Here is a 21,282-nt window from a genome sequence, read left to right on the forward strand (position 1 = left end):
CAGGAGGGGATTACCTTGGCCAATTGGGAGTCATCAAAAGGGAACCTCAGAGTAAAAGGCAGAAACTGAAATGAGGGAGCCAGGTCAGGCTCTCCATAGGCAGGTGACTGTGAGGTAATAGCTGTCTAAGCCGGGAGCCATGAATGGCCAGAGCAAGGGAAGCACTAGTGTACGAGGTGGTCAGTGACTCAGAGAGGCAGCTACTACCGCTGCCATCGCTGCCACCATTAACACTGCCGCCTGGCAGCAAGGGATGGAGGGAAACAAAGAATCCAGGACTTAGGGCTACTTGTTAGGCTCTCTTGGTCATTTGGTCACTCCATTTATTCAGCATATTTATAGAACACCAACTCAGTGGCAGACCCTATATTAGGTGCTAGAGATACAGATATGTATAGTTAGGATTGTTTAATTGTAAGACACAGAAACTGACCCTGACTAACTCAAAAGAAAATGGAATTTACCAGAAGTATATGGGTACACACAGAATCAAATTAAAAGCCAAACAGCTGGTCCCCAGAAAGGACATGTAGGGCAGTGCCAGGAATCTAGATTGCAACAAATGGTCCATCTCTTCATCATACTGTTTTTCTCCCTGGTGTCACTCAGCTTAAGAGAGAAGGAATCCAACCAACCTAGCTTTTGCCAAGTAACCTACGTTTTAGATAGGCATCGCCCATAGACAGCCTCATCACTTGCCAGCAATGAGAGAAGAGTACTTCCCGGAAAGAAATTCAAGGGGCTTATTTGTAAAAGAGGACAACAGCAACAGCTGTGCACTACAGACTCAGGAGCAGCTAATGGCAGGAATGTCTTAAGTTCCATACGTCTGGTGATGAGCACATATAAATGGACACTTAGACATGCTTTCGATCAGAGAAGGTGTTCATTCATCATTCTTTTAACATGCCAAGCACAGTATTAGTGATGATGCCTTAGTAGAATTTCTAGTCCAGTGGAGGAGAGACAGTAGTCAAATAGCCTGATAAATGTGTAATTCCAAACTGAAATTTAAGGGCTATGAGGACAAGTATACTGTTAAAGGAACATGTAAGAGGGGGCACAGTCCTCTTTTAAAAGAATATGTTTGAACGAGGGTCTGTAGGATAAGAAAGAATTACCCAACTAAAGAGATGAGGACACACTTCAGGCAGAAAACAACCTGCTTCTAAGAAAAAGTCCTTGTTGAGGGAGCTCATAGCTTATTCAAGGAACTGAAAGAAGGCCAAATGACTCGAGCAGAGAGCACAGGGGAAGAAATCGTGCAAAATAGAGATGGAAAGGTAAACCATGAAGGTCCTTGTGGCACTACAGAAATATCTGTTAGATTTAGCCTTGGTAACAGCTGTATCTTGAAGGCTGAGCAAGTGTTTTCCAAGTCGGCAAAGTGAGTGAGGGCATTAAAGATGGCGGTCGCTGTGGGGCATAAAGGCTGCCTAGAGGAGTGGCAGAGGGCAGGCTGGGAAGACAGGTAGACAGGTTAGCAGGTTGTTGCCTTATCTGAGCAATGGTGAAGACTCCAGCAAAAGCAGTGACTATGGTATAGGGAGCGTGATCGGTACTTAGACATGAGAGAGATATGGTACACCAAAAACTTTCTTTCTTGGAGAACTGAATAGTAATGCTATTACCAAACTAAACAAAACCAAAAATAGGTCGGGGACAGGGTGAAAGAAATCTGATTTTCAGTTTGAGGTGACTGTGGGTCATTTAGGAGCAATGTCTAGGAAATAAGCAATGTGAAAAGGGGTTGGGAACAATCTTTTAAGGCGTGAAGGTAGTAAAGATACTTTGGAGGAAAAGAAAATAGTTTAGTTGGGCTAGAGCATGGCAGGGGCAGGTGAGGAGCAATGCAGGGACTCAGTAGACTTGGAATGGTCGCTGGAGGCCAGGCCATGAAGGATCTTGTAAACCAAGAGACGGGGATTCATTCTAAAACAGTAGAAGGCTTTACGCAGAGTTATGGCATAAGCATGTTTAGCCTGTGGAAAGCTAGCTCTGGTTATATCATGGAGAATCTGTTAGAGACAGACAGGAGGCAGGGAGACGTGGTGGGAGGCTGTTACAGTTGTCCAGGTGATGGGGGAAGCTGGCTTCTTAGTCATGGATAGTGGAAATGGAGAACAGTAAGTGGATTTGAGATCCATTGAGAAGATGAAAATAAAAGGACATGGTAATTAAATAAAATAAGAGAGAAGCAGGAATCAAGGAATTCTCTCAGGTTTCAAGCTTTGGCAGCTGGGTGAATAGTGGTACCATTCATAAGGTAGGGAATCCAGGAGGAGAACCAGGTTCTGTGTGTGTGAGGGTGGTAAAAATGAACTCTATGTGGGTCAGCCTGAATTTTAGGCGTCTGTAGGACATGGACATATCCAAGAGACCGCTGGATATAGAAGTCTGGTGCTCAGGAGAGAGAGTTGGGCAGGAATGAGAGATTTAAAACATCACTGGGCAGGCTAAAAGTAGTTGAGCAAGGTGATGTCCAGCATGGATAAGGAAAAAGGTGAAGAAGGAAAAACAACTAAAAAACAGACAAAATATATGAAAAAAATTCTTTCAGACATTGAATAATAGGTAGTACAGGACACTGATCTCTGAAAGAAGGGAAACAAATGAGGTTAGCCCTAAGCTAACGGACTGGGCAGTGTTTCCACACCACATTGCATGGAAGGACAACCCAGACAAAATCCAAGAGTCTTTCTAAAAGGAAACAGTTGAGAATATGAAGAGACCAAGGCAGCCAGAAGTCACAGGCAGAGTACCAGAGAGGGGAGAGCTGCACACAGAGAGAGCTCCAAAGATCTGTTGAGGGTCCCTATGGACCCTTCAGCTGTTTAGTACATGTTTGTGAGGAAATGACTGGAAGCCAGGGAAAGAACCACTGGAAAGGAACAGCAGAACCGTCCCTGCAACAGCTCACACAGAGCTGGGCATAGTGCGAAAATGTCATACGTAATACGTAATACATGAGGCATCACATAGTGTACTCAGAAACGTATTGCCTTAGTAGTGGACAAAATTAGTAATAGTGCAAAATTAGCCCTAAAGTCCACTTTTGCCTCTAATCCTTACCTTACAAAGCTTAAAAGCAAGCCTTGAAAGAATCAAACTATTTCCAATTAATTTAATTGCACCTCATACTTAAGGAATGCACAAATATCCTGCACACAACAAAGTAAAATTCACATGGCTGGTATCCAATCAAGAATGACCGGGCAATTCAGAAACGTATAAAAATACAACCCATAATGAGGAGAAAAAAACAATCAATAGAAACAGACCTAAAGATAACACAAATGATAGAATTGGTAGGCAAAGACATTAAAACTTACATCTTCAAGAAGGTAGTAGAAAGCATGGGAGTATTAAGGAAAGACATGTAAGATATAAAACAGAATTCTACCAGCAGCTGGGGCAGCCCCACCCTTGGTGTTTCTGGTGTAAATGACTTGAGCTCTGTACTTTGAAACTACTTTAATAAGTCCTTTCCTAAGGAGCTCCTGAAGGGCTGCCTTGGCCAAGGAACCAGGATCTTCAGTCTCTCAGAGACAACAGCTGGGGTTATAAGCTTATAGTTGGGAACTTCCTTACAGAGTTTGTCATATGTTGCTTTGTCAAACAAGACTATGTTATTGAGCTTGTCCCAAACTTTGCCTTTGGATCACTTCTTTTTGGCCTTGTCTCCAGGTTTGTTCACTGGGTCTTTGTCTTTCTCGGCCAACTTTCCAGCATCTTTCTCCTTGTCATCCTTGGGCAGTATGGCGAAGCTGGAAGAGCAGCGATTACAACGGCAGCCTCGCTAAGATGTCGGACAGAAAAAAAAAAAAGAATTCTAGAGATGAAAAAATAAGTGTTTGGGATGAAAAATATACTGAATGAATAAATAGAAAATTAGACACTGCAGAAGAAGAGTAGGAACTGGACAGTATATCACTAAAAACTACCCAAAATTAAATACAGAGTGAAATTACTGGCGTGGGGGGGGGAACGAACAAAGCATCAGTAAGCGGTGGGACTTCAGACAGCCTAATGCACATATAATAGGAGCCCCCCCGAAAGTGGGGAGGGCAGGAAATTTTTTGAAGAAATAATGGCCAAAATTTTTTCAAATTTGGTTAAAACTATAAACCGCCAGATCCAAGAAGCTCAGTGAACCTGAAACACAAGAAAAACGAGAGAACTGTACCACAACACATCATAAGCACTGCCCTCCTCACTACCCACAGGTTCTTGGCATTTGAGAGAGGAAGTGGTCGGTCTCCCCTTACAAGCCGCAGGAAGAGGGAGGTCTCACAGGGCAGAGCCAGGCTCCAGGTCTGCTGGGAGGTAGAGGGAGGTAAGCCAGCTGGTTAAAATAGAGTCCAGAAGGTACTAAGAGAAAGATTTAAAAAGGACATGGGTCAGGGCAGGAAAAAACCCATAGTGGAATAAGAACGAGAGAAAAAAAAGTCCACGGCCCAATTTAACAGTGGTTATTCCTATCAGACCTGGGCGATTTAGCTAGCTCTGAGTTTTCCAGAGACTTCCTCTTGTTCCTGAGAGGCCTTTATTTGTTCAGGACAGCACATTCCTTCTGGTAAATGCTGCTCCTAACCGTGTGTGTCACGCGGGAATCATAACGTTTTACAAACCCAGTCTCCTTGATCACTGAGGGACAGGTATAAACAGTTGATGCAAGCTAGACCACGCCCAGCCTTTTCCCAGGAGCTGCGCCATTAGGGGCAGAGAGATCAGTCTCATTCCCTTTCCAGGGGCACAGCGAAAGACGGCCTGAAAGTGGCTGGTGACTGTTTCCTCACTTAGGAAGAAATCTAGGCAGGGGTGAGTAAAGCTAATGGGAAGAGACCTGATGGCATTCCAGTCGCTTTCCGTCATCCCTGAAGCCCTTTGCACCCTGGCCTTTCTCACACTGTGGTTATGTGAACCATTAAATTGTCCTATTTGCCTGTTAGTGCAACCAGGGTATTGAACATGCAGGAGACATTGGGAGGTAAGGACAGACACCTTCATTTTGTCTCCCTTTGTCCCCTTAAAAATGTTTTCAGTGTGGGAAGTCTAGAAAAATTTTAATACCGCCGAGGTTATAAAAACCCTGTGGCCACATTGAGTCACCAATTCGAAATGTAGTGTCCAGCCTTATGTACTAGTCATAGCTTTCAGTTCATTCAAAGCTGCAGTGATTTCCCGCAGTACCAGCAGGTGCCTGACCCAGGGAAGGGGATGTGCCCTGCTTGTCCCACTCCTTCCTCTCCTCCCCTACTTGCTGCTTGCTGTTTCTGACCTCCCTGGAATTGGTGGGGAAGGGAGAGAGAGAATGTGAGCAAAAAAAACTTAAGATAGTGTTGGCACTCTCCACTGGCACTCTTGTGGGGTGCTCACGTAGGCACTTTGGAGATCCCCGCCATCTGGGGACCTCTCCTTGCAGTTCCCCTGCTGTGGGTAATGCACTCGCCAAAACCTTGTCACTCATTCCTTCTGCAGCTCGTAGGACTCCCAAAGTCTGCCCCTGCTGTTACCTGCTGAGGTCCTGTCAACCTGCTGGGCAGGTCTTTTGCAAAAGACCTAAAACAACCCCACACTCTCACGCACTCATCCTTTCCGCAAAAATTCTGGGAGTGCAGGCCAGTTGCAGTGCATTCACTCCTTCGTAGCCAGCCCTTCTGTGTCCTTTACACTTGTCAGGTAAAAGTCAGGCACCTGGCAGTCCATTGTGTCCCTATTCTTTAATGGTCAGGTGTTAAGCTTCCCTCACCAGGCCTGGGTGAGAGACAAGTATGTACCACCCACTCTGCCCCTTAAGGGAGATGGAGTTCATAGCACTGCTGTCTCCAAAGAAATTCTTCAAATCGTCTCTCCCTTAACCTCTCACAACCAGTTACTTTTATATTTCATGTAGGGAGGGCCTTTGGAATTATGTAACAAGTGTTTGAAAATTTGCACCTCACTTTAGTCCCTGAAATTTATCATGCTAGAGACTTGGCTGGAACTTTCCTTTTAGCATCCAGTTAGGCTAATTTAATTTGGTTTTATGAACCTTGTGACCAGATAATCCTGACAATAGCAGTCAACAAATATTTACTGAACATCTGTGTGCAGCCACAAAAGAGAAATGCTTCGAGCCCTGATGAGCTGCCAGTCTAGGGCAGAGTTTATAAATGGCTGCAACCTGCCCATGGACATGTTTTGTTTGAGCCTCATGAGCTTTAAATTTTTCTTGCATCTATTGCCAATATTTACAAATTGAGAAATTTTACCTTAAAAGATCCAGATTCTTGGCTTTGGAAACATCGGAAGATGTGGTGATGCTGGACACACATCACAGCCTGGCAGAGTGCTGGAGCTGGTGGAGGCTGCCCCCTTTGACAGGGCATGCAGTCTCCAGATGGACTCCATTCCCTCCCGGTTCTGTGATCTAAAGCCAGTGTCTGCTGCCATTTATTATCACTGAGCCACACAGTTACCTTTTCTTAAAGAATAAAGTGACATATTTCTGGTCCTCACGTCTCTTAACCAAAGAGAGAAAATAGTCCAAGAGAGGCATGGAAAGGACATAATTTTAGAAATGCAGTGTTCTCACATGTTTCATATGCTGTGTGTGTGTGTGTGTGTAAAACAAAACTTAAGAAGCCATTGGAAAATAAACCACAGATATAATTATGGTTCCTATACAGAAAATATGTGGTTAAAAAAAAAAAAGACATTTCAACAGAATTTGGTTTTAATGCCACTAAAGTAAGTGGTGTGAGCTGCTGTGAGAGGTATCCCATTCTCCCACTTCCCTCATTTGGGTTATGTTCTTGCTCTGCCCCTGACGTTTGAGTCTACAGCAGGAAATAAACATTCTCTGGCCTCTGGAAGCCATCAGCCCAAGTGGGGATCATCCACATCCAAGGGGGTCGTAACTAAAGTCAGAGGAACAATAGCAGGATAGTTGCCCCAAGGTTATGCTCACCTGGGGGAAAAAGCAACAGGTGTTTAGCAAGTTAATGGGATTTTCTTTTTTCAGGGACCCATAAAATAGGATTGTTGAAAGACTATGAAACTTTGAAACTAACTTTTTACAATTTTTGTTTTTAGTTTATTTTTCACATTGAAATTTAGTTTATTTTTTGTTTTTCTTACTGGTTTTTGTAAGTTCCTGATATTCTGCAAATTGTCATCCATGTAGCTGAGTTAGAGCCAAACCAGAATTATTGAGGAAAGGCTTTCACTTGCCCAAGCGTGTTCTCTTGGAAAGCGAGCCTTCCATTGAGTTATGTGTCCTAGTTGGTATCATCAGTTTTAAGAAGAGGAATTATTGTCTCACTGCAGCTCAGCGGTTTATGAAAGCATACAAATCTCGCCTTAATTGGCCCTGCAGACTGACTCCTGTGAGGTACTTGTCAGCATGTGTAATTCCCTCTTTTGGCCATTCGTTGCTTACTGAAGACTGAGTTCCTCGAAAGCCCTGCCGCCTGGCCTTTTCCATCCAATTGTTTGGTCTTAGTATTCTGTTTACCCTCAGATGAAGCCAGGCCAACTGAGGACTGCATTCACAGACCACCTTATTTTACTGAAGCCATTCTACAGACACACACACACACACACACACACACACACACACACACACGGTGCAATCATTGAACACAGCTAGAAGAAACAATCCTATGACACTGCCTATCATTTCTTTTTACAAATATTTTTGGGGACACAGAGGAAATGTCCCTCAAGTCTCAGTATCAGGAAGAGCTGTGACTCTCCTAGTTTATTTTATGGACACTGTCAACCATTTATATCAGTGCTTTGCACTTAGTTTTAACTGTGAGAAATCTTGGGGGTAGATCTGTAATTCCCCAGCAAACACAGAGGTCTTGAGGATATCCTCTTTGGGTATTCTTATCCTGACCGCATTTTATTATTTTTTCCTATGCTTATTTCCCCTTTGGCCCCCAGATTTTTTCTTTTTAAAATCTTGTACTTCATACAATTTTTAAAACTGCTTCAACTTCATTTTAGAATGAGGCAAGATATAAAGAACTTAAATACAATATTAGTATTTATCATTTGTTGCAAACATCAATTTGTTTTTAGATTCTATTTTAAATTTCTTATTCCTTATGTAATTAGATCTATCCGTTCTTTGTGATTGTCATGAAAAGGGTCGTTGCCGTGGATCTGAGGACCTGTTGGCTGCCACATCTTTACCCCATAGTTAACATGGCTGACAGAGCAAAAATTGTGCTTCGAGCTTAGAGGAAGCAGAGATTTCTTCTAACCGTCTTACTTCTCCAAGGGTCCTGTTTTGTGGCTTACTAAATTTCAGTTTCAAGCACCACATTTAAAGAGGAAGGCAATTATAAATCAGCGTAGGACTGCTTGGTCTAGACAGCGTGGGAAGTACCTGGCTTGAACCTGGTCTTTCACAAAACAGGTGTTCAGCAAGAGTTTGATGACTTAAGTGGTGGCTTATGTGTTTGGGTCTGTTCTTTGAAGCAGCTGTCTATCCCCATGGTCTAGGTCTGGGGAATACAATCTGCTAGTGTCAGCAGTGGCTGGCCTTCAGTGACATTTTCTGCTTTTCTTTTCTTTTTCAGAGTATGATCGGTTGGGATTCCTCCTGAAGCTGGACTCTAAACTGTGAGTAGAATGAGACAGTGCCTTGATTCTGTGGTGGTGGGAGTCTATGACATCTGGGCTCCAGCTTCGAAGGGTCAGCTGTCATCACCCCTGTGGTCGTTGGGGGTGGGTTTCCCGGGGGCCTCCGTCCTCAGTCTGTCAGCAGAATCCTAGAGTAGGTTACCTTCTGCAGGTGCCTGGAGAGGGTGGGACTGCAGGTACACACATAATGTTAGATTTGGCTAGCTGGCACAGGCAGGTTATTACAGAAGGAACCACTGCAAGGAGTGTGAGGAACAGGGAGGCCCCTGGAAAGGCTTCTGCTCTGGAGTGGAGGATGGTTGAGTTGCCGCAGGAGGTGGTAGCCTCTCAAAAGTGCTCTGCAGCCCGGCATGCAAAGCCTTCTGCAATCAGGCCTCTTTCTCCTGCCCTTCTACAGGTAAACCCACCGTTTCCCTCTACCTTTGCATATGTTTGTTACCTGTGCCTTAAATTTCTTTTCCTTGCTTGTCCACTAGGAAAACTCAAAGACTGCCTCTTTCCTACACAAAATTAATTATCGCTTCCTCTGAATTTTCTACCTCTGTCACCAGTTATCTCATTATACTGTAATTAACTGTGTAATAATTATTAATTTAAGAGCATAGGCTCAGAGCCAGGCAAAACTTGGTTCAAATCCCAAATTGCCATTTACTCTCCTTGTGATTTGGGGTACGCTACTTAATGACTCTGACTCTCAGTTTCTTCTATAAGATGAGGATAACAATATACCTGCCTCACAGTGTCATTGTAAGGATTTAATTGCAATGACTAATTCATAATGGCTTTCAAGTAAATGGTACCTAATTCTTCCAGAATCCATCCCTGCTCTCACCTTCTTGGTCTCCCTAGCACCTAGACAGTTCTGGCATATGTTTGTTTGGTGCTCAATAAACACTGAGCACATGGCTACAAGGATGGTTGGCTGGTAGGTAGATGACTAGACCAGGATACCTCGAGATCAGCCTCTATCCGCTCTGTGTGTTTATGCCCTGCACAGGCCCTCTCACATGGTTCATGTGCAATAAATGGCTGCAAAACTGCCTGTGGCTTCTTTCTGTTGTTAGTCATCTTTGTATACCTATCTCCTCTGTCTTGTACCAGACAGACATAAAAAATCAGAATTGTGTCTCCTTTTTTCCTCTCTTGCATGAGGCCTTGACCACAGCTACTTCTGATGGTGATGGCTGTACCTACATATAAGACATTAAACCAGGGCTCTTTGGCTTTCCCACTGAATTGTCTGGCATCTAGCCCCTTTTCCTGGCATCTGGCTCTGGTGTCTCATATTGTGAGTTCAGGAGTTGTAATTCTCCCAGCTTGTATACATCATGGAAGTAGCCATGAGGGAAAAATGGTCTGCTTTTCATACGAAGCTAGTAGAGAGATGTCAGCTACATGTTAATGTTTGGAGAATGGGAATCGTTTATGCTAGAAAGCCACAGGGTTCACTTTTAGAAAATTCTTAATTTAGTGCTCTGGTCAAAAAAAATAAAATAAAATAAGTACAAGCCTAGAGCAAGTGAAATGCCACCAGAATGGGACGTATAGTAATTACCAAGTTGAATCACACTGATGAACAAAAGAACATATTCTATAGGACATGTTAACTACAGTATTTAAACTGTCTTCAAAGGTGTAAGGAGAATTAGGAGGACACTCCTGCCTTGCTGTCCTGACAGTTGGGTGGTACACAGTAGGCTGTTGTGTAGCTTTTTCTTGGATGCCAGGCTGGTTCCACGAACCATCTGAGTCAACCTGGTCTTTAGCCCAGAAATCTGGCTTGGCCTCATTTGATTTAACTCACAATTTAAAGTACAACATAGAACTTTCCTGCTTCTTACTGCAGAGGTTTTTGCAATCCAATGCTGTCTTCAGAAGAAAGCACAGATATGTGGGAGAGGTTTTTACATGCTTCCAGGGAGAAGTTTCCAAGTGAAGGATTCTGTTTTTGGGGGTAATTCCTTGGTAATGTTTAGATCTCCCCTTACAAAGTCTCTCTCTGCTGTGTTGTGTTCTGCTCTGTATGTATAAAGAACTTGAACTTGGATCCGAAGAGCTGGATTTGAATTCTGCCCCTGCTGCTTCAAATTACAGGACCTTAAATAATGTGTTTTAGATCTCTGAATTCAAGAGTTCCCCTATGAAAAATGTAGATAATAATATCCACTTTTTAAGTTTTATGAAGAATAAAATAAAGCATCTACAAAGTATGAATAAGTATACAAATGTAAGAATTTTTTATTTTGATTGGATTCATTTAGCTTCTTAGATATAAGAATTCGTATGTTCTGGAAATTTTTCAACCATTTTCTCTTTAAATATTGCCTCTGCTCCACTCTCTCTCTACTTCTCTTCTGAAACTCTGATGAAATGTTAGACCTTCTCATGCTAGCCTCCAGGTCTGTTAACCTCTCTTTTACATTTCCGTCTTTGATCCTTTCCACATTAGACTGGAACCCCAAAGGACTCAACATAAGGATAAACTAGAACTAAACCTGCACACCCAAACCAGGACTGCAGGAAAGGTTGCCAGAGCTCTGAGTGCATCCGGGCGATAAGTTAATAAAACAGAAACACTTGATGTTCACAGCCAGAGTTCTCACCACTCAGGTGATCCCCAAACTCAGTTTAAGTTATTCCAGACTGGCAGCGCCTCCGAGCTCCTAGCAGAAGCAAATGCAAACCCTTTCTGGAGAAAGACATATAAATTCCTCACAAATAACTTTTCAAGGAAATGAGCAGCACACAGTAAACAAACAAACAAAAAACTAAGGCAATAAGACTCCATTAGTGAGAACCATGAAAGAAAACAGACAACAGAGAAGGACTTACAAAGACTTCTGAAATTGGAATTACCAGACACAGTTTATAAAGCAATCATATACACTATAGTTAAGGAAATAAAACAGCAGATTAAGCTAGTACATGGAATAGGGAACTATAAAAGGTAAAATATTAGATTTGAAAAACAACTTTTAGAATTAAAAAAATGCAATGACTAAAATTTAAAAACCAATAGAATGATTTAGAAGCAGATTAGATACAACTGAAGACAGAGTTAGTGAACTGAAAAATAACTCAGAAGAAATGATCTATAACGTGGGCTGGCCAACTTTTTCTGTAAAGGGCCAGATAGTCAATATTTTAGATTTTGGAGGGGCCTTATTGTCTAAATCGCAACTATTCAACTCTGCTGCTATAACATGAAAGCAGCCATAGACAGCATACAAACAAATGAGTATGGCTGTATTCCAATAAAACTTTATTTGTGGACACTGAAATTTTAATTTCATATAATTTTTATGTGTCATGAAATAGTACTCTTCTGATTTTTCCCCAACCATTAAAAACGTAAAAGGTATTTTTAACTCAAGGGCCATATGAAAAAAAACAGAGTTGGATTTGGTCCCAAATCATAGTTGGCTGACCCTTAACTGAGAATGCAACACAGATATAGCTGCATGAGAATTGTTTCTCCACCTCAGGTGTTTTCTATTCTTGAGATCCTATTATATAGAAAAGCTCTGAAAATATCTCTATTATATTCCAGTGATACTCCAAAAATCTGGAAGTAGTTGTGTTGTTTTGAATTTTTTGTCTTCCCTATATTATGTCTTTGTGGCATAAATAGTTTTGTTTCCTTTGAATTCCCTGCTGCTTACATATACATGACAAAAATCACTTGTCGGCATTATGGAAATTATTCAGACTACTTATATGCAGTGAGCTGTACAAAACCTTGCCTTTTAACTGCAAGCTGTTGTTCAGAGGGGCAGTGGTTTTTGCCCGTTAAAAACATGGGTTGTGGAGTCAGACATGAATTTTTAAAGCCTGGTTCCACATCTTACTATCTATAACCTTGAGTGAGTTATTTAACAGCTAAGACTCAGTTTCCCACTGTATAGTGGGAATGATAGTTATCACCCAAGGATGAGATTCAACCTGTCCTATTTCCTTATCAGTGTCTGGTGAACTGGGAAGGATATAGCCCCAAAATGAGACTTGAATCTCAGCTTGCCCCTTGTTCTGTGCCCCAGATTTCATTTCTTTCCTCATTCAGCAAATAGTTCTTGAGTACCAAGTGTGTATTTTGTAATTGGGATAAAACTGCAAAAATTCTAAGCTGTATGAACAGCCTTCTGAACTTCATTGGAAAGGATGTCTTGTGAGCTAAGGTCTTAGTGAATGAGGAGGGAGTAAATGAGAATAGCATGGGAGCGTAGGAGGTAGTATTTCTGGATAGCGTGAGTAATGAACAGGTTTTTTGTTTGTTTTTAAATCAGTGTGATATACTGGTGGCTCGGAAGCGTAAATGGAGTAAAAGAGGATATGAGGGCTCCGCAGATGCATGGGATGTAGAAGACGGAGCAGCCGCCGTAATACAGGGCTGTAGAGGAAATGGTGTTTTCAGCGAGACCCAGGTTTCTGTGAAAGCAGAAGGTAGAAGGAGCATTCACTGAAGAAGCTCAGGATGTAAAGGAACAAGGCTTCCCAGAACCCAGTGGAAAGTTAGAGTATGGTGCAGGGGGAAAGAAGTGGGAGACTGGGCCAAGACGAAGCAGAGAGCAGTGATTTGAGGATGAGAAAACTGGCAAGGATGTAACTGAAGGAGTGGACTAACCAGGTTATTCTCTAAGCAGTGAGAATAACCAGGATGTAGGCTGGTGAGTTGGGTCTTGCTGGCCATAGGTGGCCTAAGAATTAATCTTGTGTTCCGCCTGGGGATGGGCACTCAGGCTGCTCAGTGCACTCAGCTCCAGCCTGATTGAAGGATACTTCCAGGAGGTTCAGTCTGGTCCCTGGGGAGGCTCTGGGTTCTCTGAAAGGAGTCTGCTGTTCAACGTTGAGGACCTGGGGAAAGGCGCAGGGCTACCGGCTGCTGCCCCAACATTAAGATAAGCACTTCCTTGTTTATTCAACAAATTTCTTGAGCAACTACTATGTGTCAGGCAGTATTCCATGCTCTGAGATATGCCAGTGAACAAAACGGTCAATAAACAAAAAAGTGTAGTCAATAAGAAATATTAGGTTGGTACAAAAGTAATTGCAGTTTAAAAGGTTAAAAATAATTGCAAAAACTGCAATTACTTTTGTACCAACCTACTATTTTCAGTATGTTGGAAGGTGATAAATGCTATGGAAGGAAGTAAATGCCGAAGAAGGGATTGCAAGTTGAAATGGGGACGTCAGGGTAGGCCTCATTGAGAACGTGACATTTGAGCAAAGGCTCAAAGAGAAGAGGTTAGCCCTGCCATTATCTGGAGGCAAAGCATTCTGGACAGAAGCCTGAGGAAATCTCAGTCTCAGTTATGAGGAGGAATATGACACCATGAGCCAGGAGTGGAGAGAAGAGCCATCTGGAACCCTGAAGGAGCCAGACCCTGATGTCCAGGGGTGTGTTTCCTGAGTGTCAGTCTTTTGGCAGCTGATTTAACTCCATGGCGGTTTCATCTGTTTCAGCTGGGTGCTCTGTGTTCCAGGTAAGCTCCTGTCTGCTGCCACAATGTGGTGTTTTATAGTCGCTGTGTGGGCAAGAGCCTGGGGACTTTCATGCTCTAATTTCATAAGGAATTCCATGTGAAGATACTAAGATATGAAAGCCAAACCAACAACTTTTAACCCCAAAAGGCTTATGAAAAGCAAGCCAGTTGTGAAAGGCCTATATACTTGGGGCAGTCTAAAATATACCCTAAGGCATAGTTTACTATTTTTAGAACTGCCTGAGAAGTTCCCTATGGCTGCAAGGGTAAAATGTTTATTGAGCACCTACTGTATGCCTAATGCCATACTAGGTACTGTCTATGCTACCTATTCCACACAACAACTACTTAAATTATCTCATCCAGTCTCATGGCTTTAAATACCATCTATATGCTGATAACACCCAAATTTAAGCCCAGCCCTCTTTCCCCACATTTTAGACTCATTTATCCAGTTGCCTCCTTTAGTTGGATATGTATTAGGTATCTCAGACTTAACCTCTCTAAAACCAAACTCCTGATTCATATCCCCTGCCTCCCAGAATCTTCCTTATCCCAGTAAATGGCAACTTCACCCTTCCAATTGCTTGAGTCAAAAATCTTAGTATCAAAAAACAAACAACAACAAAAACTTAGTATGATGTCTTTGACACCAAACTAATCCTCAGCAAACCATATTGACTTTACCTTAACTATCTCCAAGTCCAGCCACTTCTCACTGCCTCCACCACTGTCACTCTGTCCAGAGGACCCTCATCTCCAACCTCAATACTGCCCTCCTAGCCGCAAGGCAGGCTTCCCTGCCGTCTACTTCCACACTGAAGCTGACATGATCCTGTTAAAACCCGAGATGGATCTGATCACGCCTGGGAACAGAACGATCCAGTGGCTCCCCTGGAGCCAGATTCTATTTCTCTTAGAATAAGAGCCAGATTTTTTTACCATGTCCAACCAAGGCCCTACAGGGTCTAGACCCGTTTTCTTACTACTCTCCTTGTTTATTCCATACTGGGCTCCTTGGTGTGCCTCAAATCCTCCAGGCCTGTTCCTGCTTCAGACTTTTGGTGTTTGCTCGTTCCTTTGTTTGGGACGCTCTTTCACAAATACCTGCAGAGCTTGTGTCACTCCCTCACCTTTTGAGACCGTAGCTCAAATGTCACCTTCTTAGTGAAGTCTTCCCTGCCCATCCCATTTAAAATGATGATAATCTCATCCCTCACTGGCATTCCTTGTTCTCCTTACTACTCGTGTCGTTTTTCTCCAGGGTGTTTATCACTGATATCCATGTTTTACTTACTTGTTGGTTGTCTCCTCCCACTAGAGGGAGGGCAGGCAGGGATGGCTATTTTATTCTCTACTATTTCCTAGCATCTAAAACAGTGGCTGGGACTTAGTAATTGCCAATAAAGATTTGTTGAATGAATGAATGAGTTGATAGAAAACTTCATAAAGTAGATGCATTATGAAGTAGATGTATTTAAATGCATTTTAACAAATGAGAAAGTAACCATAGAAGCAATTTGCCTGTGTTCACAGAACTACATGTGATCAAGCCAGCATCCAAATCCTCTCTGCCTGCCTCCAAACTTTCTGCTTATCCCACAATTCAACATAGTTTTCTGTTTTTTCCAAATTCACACTGTCACTTTGACCCTAAGTTTGGACAACTACATTGTAGGCTTTGTAAAGGCAGGAACGATGGATGTCCTGCTTGCAGATGTGTTCCCAGTACCTAGTGCAGTGTCTGTGGTGCATAGTGAATGTTCAGTAAATGCTTGTTAAACTAATTCAGGACAGCAGAAGAGGATATAAGAAAGAACAGCTCCATCTTTAGCAACAAAACCCAGATCCCCTGAGAATCAATATTGGAAGATTTTGGGGGCATAGGAAGTGCAGTGATGAGTACTGCCAAGTGACGACCCCTTCCTTTCACCATCTCCTGGAGGAGCTCTCATTTCAAGAACTGCTGCCACCGCCACATTCACTCCAGAGAGCACAGGTTCTCTTAAATGCTTTAACAAAGAGAGAGAAAACAACAACAGCAACAGACCCAAACCAAGAAACAACAACAACAAAAACCCACCTTTTCTCTTGGTTCCTCTAAGCAAAGCTAAAAATACTTCACTAATGATTAAAAGAGAACAACAGAGAAATAAACCCTGAGAGAATAAGAAACCCAAAGAAGTAGTCTAGTTTGCAAAATATACAGTGCTGTCTGTTTTGTAGGTAGCTCAAGCCAGGACCATACTTAGTTCACAACAGGAGAGCACAGCATTGTAGGATTTGACTGGGTTCTTTGCTTCATAACTTCTAGCCTGTTTCACAGCCCACTATTAAAGATTTCCTCCTAAGCATCTTGGTACCTATGTGATCAAGACCCAAAAAGCGAAATCCCCACTTTGTACCTTACCTGGAGCTCTCAGCTCTCGTAAGTGCTTCTTAACCTTGACTACACATTGGAATCACCCGGGGAGCTTAAAGATGTACTGATGCTTACAGCCACCCCCTAGAGATTCTGAAGTTATTGGCTTGAGGTGTAACCAGGCGTTGGGACTTTTAAAGCTCCCCAAGTAAGTCTAATATGCAGCTAAGTTGAGAACAACTGCTCTAAAAGATTCTGTTTCCTGTTTGCGGAACTCTCCACTTTCCCACATGATTGATGCCAAGAACTCACCTTGCGGTAGGACCCCTGCCTGCACATAGGAGTATGTCTGTATTTCTCAACCCAGGACCTCACCACCCAGAGATTCTGAGTTAGTTGATCAGGGCTTAGGTACCTTAATGTTTAAACGTTCTCCCACGTAATTCTGTCATGCCCGGCTTGAGAACCATGGGGGTCTCGCCTTCAAGCCTGTCACTATAATCATATCTGAACGTTGCACAATAGCTACTACAGAATGTAGCATTAGTTATGTTAGGATAGTGGGGTTGTGGGTATTTTTTTTTCCTTTTGAGTTTGCATTTTCCGTATTGTCCTTATATACCTTTATAATGAAAAAATATATTTGGATGTGACTTTCCTGTAATTTTTTTCAAACTCTCATTGTTATCTCTAGGTCTCTAAACACTATTTTTAAAAATCCATTTTATATTAATTTTTGGTTACTAGCCCTTTCTCTAGTTTTTTCTTCATGGTTTTTTAAAATCTGAATCAATTGAAGAGTTTCCTGTACATTCTATTGGCCTATTTCAATATCTTTTCTTATATACAATTGAAATAAATATTTGTGTAAAGACTTAATATCTGTCTTTTCTATGCTGTCAAAGCTCCAAGGGTTCTGAGGATGAAACATAATATGTCTGGAGGAATGGACAGACCAAATTAAGCAGGGTTTTAGAGATACATAAGAAGTTTGAGCTTCATCTTGGGGACAGAAGATGCCATTGAAGTGTTTTAAGTAGGTGAAAAACATAATCATTTTAGACGGATGACAAGGAACGTGACTGGCTGTGGGAAGGTAGATAGATTGGAGAGGAGCATACGTGGAAAGGGAGATAGTACGTAGGAAGCCACCATCAAAATAAAAAGCAGAAATCAGAAGAGAAGATCAACAAAAGCAAAAGCTGATTATTTGAAAATATTAATAAAATTGAAAACTTGTAGCTAGGCTAACCAAGAAAAAAGAGAGAAGACACAAATTACTAATATCAGAAATGAAAGCGGGATCATCACTACTGATCCCATGGATATAGTAAAAGGATAGTACAGGAATATTATGAACAACTTGATGCCTACAAATTTGATAACTTAGATGCAATGAACAAATTCCTTGGAAGACACAAACTACTAAAACTCACACACGAATAAATAGATCATCTGAATAGGACTATATCTACTAGAGAAATTGAATCAATAATTAAGAACCTTCCAAAACAGAAAGCATCAGATTCAGATGGTTTCACTGGTGAATTCTAATAAACATTTAAGGAAAAGGTGACACCATTTCTCTGCAGTGTCTTCCAGAAAATAGAAGCAGAAGGAACACTTCCTAACTTGTTCTGTGAAGCCAGCATTTACCTTAAAACCAAAACCAGATAAAGACATTATAAGAAAGGAAAACTACACACCAGTATCTCTTATGAACATACATAGTGCAAAACTCCTCAACAAAATCTTAGCATATTAAATCCAACAACGTACGAAAAGATTCATACCTCACAATCAAGTGGGATTTATTCCAGGTATTCAAGGTTTGTTCAACACTAGAAAATCAACTGCTATATTCTATCACATCACATCAGCAGGCTAAAGAAGAAAAATCATATGATAATATCTGTAAGTTGCAGAAAAAGCATTTGATGCTTTCCACATCAATCATGATTTTAGAAAAACTCTCAGCAAACTAGGAATAGAGAGAAACTTCCTCAATTTGATTAAGAACACCTACAAAAAAAACCCTACAGTTAACCTCATGCTTACTGATGAGAAACTAGACAAGAATGTCCCCTTTTACCACTCCTATTCAACATTATACTGAAAGCTCTAACCAATTCAATAAGAAAAAGAAAAGAAAAGGCATAGAGATTGGGAAGGAAGAAATAAAACTGTCTTTGTTCGCAAATGACATGATTGTCTATGTGGAAAATCCCAGAGAATTGGCAAAAACTCCTGGAACTAATTAGCAATTACAGCAAGGTTGCAAGATACAAGGTTATTATACAAAAGTCAGTTGCTTTCCTATATACCAGCAAGTGAAAAATTGGAATTTGAAGTTAAAAACACAATGTTATTTACATTAGCACACACACAAAAATAAATACTTAGGTATAAATCTAATGAAACACACGCACACACATATATGGAAAACTACAAAAGATGAAAAGAATCAAAGAAATCTAGATAAATAGATAATTCCATTTTCATGGATTGGAAGATGCAATGTTGTTTAAATGTCAGTTCTTCCCAATTTTGATCTGTAGATTCAACATAATGTCTATTAAAATCCCAGCATGTTACTTTGTGGATATCAACAAACTTAAAGTTTATACAGAAAGACAAAAGACCCAGAATAGCCTACGTAATACTGGTGAAGAGGAACAAAGTTGAAGGATTGACACTACATGACTTCAGACTTACAATAGTGCTACAATAATCAGAACACCATAGTATTGGTAAAAGAATAGACAAACAGACCAGTAGAACAGAATAGAGAGCACAGAAATAAACACAAATATTCAGACGCTCCTCGACTTATGATGGAGTTATGTTTCGATAAACCCATTGTTAAGCTGAAAATATCGTGTAAGTCAGAAATGCATTTAATACACCTAACCTACCAAACATAGCTTAACCTAGCCTACTTTAAACGTGCTCAGAACACAGTATCCAAAAAATGCTGGCAACACAGTACACTGTATTGTTTACCCTCATGATCCCCTGGCTAACTGGGAGCTGTGGCTCATTGTCTCTGCCCATCATCATGAAAGAGTATCTTACAGCATATTGCTAGACTGGGAAAGATCAAAATTCAAAATCTGAAGTACAGTTTTTACTGAAAGTGTATCGTTTTTGCACCATTGTAAACTCAAAAAGTCCCAAGTCAAACCATCGTAAGTCAGGGACTGTCTGTAGCCAACTGATCTTTGATAAAAGAGCAAAGGCAATTCAACGGAAAGAAGAATAGTCAACAAATGGTGCTGCAACAATTGGACATCCATGTGCAGAAATTTAATCATTCACCTTGTACTTTTCACAAAAATTAACTCAAAATGGAACCTAAATAGACCTAAGTATAAAGCACAAAACAATAAAATTTTAGAAGGTAACATAGGAGAAAATCTATGTGACCTTGGTTTTGGCAATGAGGTTTTAGATACAAAACTAAAAGTACAATCCATGAAAGAAAAAAATCAATGCTTTGACTTCATTAAAATTTAAAACTTTTGTCCTGTGAAAGACTCTATTAAGAGAATGAAAAAACAAACTGGGAAAAAAATACTTGCAAAACACGTTTGATAAAGGACTTGTACAAAGAACCCTTAAAACTTAACAATAAGAAAACAGTCAATCCAATTTAAAAATGAGCTAAAGACCTTAACATACACCTCACCAAAGAAGATGTACAGATGACAAATAAGCATGTGAAAACATGCTCATATCATATGTCATTAGGAAAATTCAAATTAAAACGTGAAACACCACCTCACACCTATTCTAATGGCTAAAATCCATAGCACTGACAGCACCAAATGCTGACGAGGATGTGGAGCAACAGGAACTCACTCATTGCTGATGGGGATGCAGAATGGTCCAGCCACATTGCAAGGCAGTTTGGCAGCATCTTATAAAGCTAACTATGCTTTACAATCATTGTTCTTCTAGATATTTACCCAATTAAGTTGAAAAGTTATGTCTGTACAAAAACTACACACAAGTGTTGCAATATTGCACAAATGTTACACATTGCTCAGGCTTGTTTAGTTAACTTTAAAAAATTCATAATTGGGGCCAACCCGGTGGCTCAGGCGGTTAGCGCTCCATGCTCCTAACTCCGAAGGCTGCCGGTTCGATTCCCACATGGGCCAGTGGGCTCTCAACCACAAGGTTGCCAGTTCGATTCCTCCAGTCCCGCAAGGGATAGTGGGCAGCGTCCCCTGCAACTAAAATTGAACACAGCACCTTGAGCTGAGCTGCAGCTGAGCTCCCGATGACTCAGTTGGTTCGAGCACGTCCTCTCAACCACATGACTCAGTTGGTTGGATCACGTCCTCTCAACCACAAGGTTGCTAGTTTGACTCCCGCAAGGGATGGTGGGCTGCGCCCCCTGCAACTAGTAATGGTAACTGGACCTGGAGCTGAGCTGCGCCCTCCACAACTAAGATTGAAAGGACAACAACTTGACTTGGAAAAAAGTCCTGGAAGTACACACTATTCCCCAATAAAGTCCTGTTCCCCTTCCCCAATAAAAATCTTTAAAAAAAAAAAATTCATAATTGCCAACAACTGAAAGTAATCAAGATGTCCATTAGATGAATGCATAAACAAACTGTGATACATCGAGACAGTAGAATATTTAGCGTTAGAAAGAAATGAGCTGTCAAGCCATGAAATGACATGGAAGAAACTTTAGTGTATATTGCTAAGTGAAAGACGCCAGTCTGAAAAGGCTACATAGTATATGCTTTTAAGCATTGACATTCTGGAAAAGGAAAAGCTATGGAGACA

The 21,282-nt window shown here is 41.3% G+C and overlaps 1 protein-coding gene and 1 pseudogene across 1 annotated transcript in view; one reads left to right on the forward strand and one right to left on the reverse strand.

Moving 5' to 3' along the window:
- Positions 1-21,282, forward strand: part of ST3GAL3 (ST3 beta-galactoside alpha-2,3-sialyltransferase 3) — a 173,827-nt gene that overhangs the window by 70,687 nt on the left and 81,858 nt on the right. Inside the window, exon 4 of the mRNA XM_033113627.1 lies at positions 8,574-8,616. Within this exon, the coding sequence (XP_032969518.1) occupies positions 8,574-8,616 (43 nt within the window). The remainder of the gene's footprint in view (positions 1-8,573; positions 8,617-21,282) is intronic.
- On the reverse strand, positions 3,366-5,709 carry LOC117026700 (40S ribosomal protein S25-like; annotated as a pseudogene).

The sequence above is a fragment of the Rhinolophus ferrumequinum genome, chromosome 9 (genome assembly GCF_004115265.2).
Source record: "Rhinolophus ferrumequinum isolate MPI-CBG mRhiFer1 chromosome 9, mRhiFer1_v1.p, whole genome shotgun sequence".
Classification (NCBI taxonomy): domain Eukaryota; kingdom Metazoa; phylum Chordata; class Mammalia; order Chiroptera; family Rhinolophidae; genus Rhinolophus; species Rhinolophus ferrumequinum.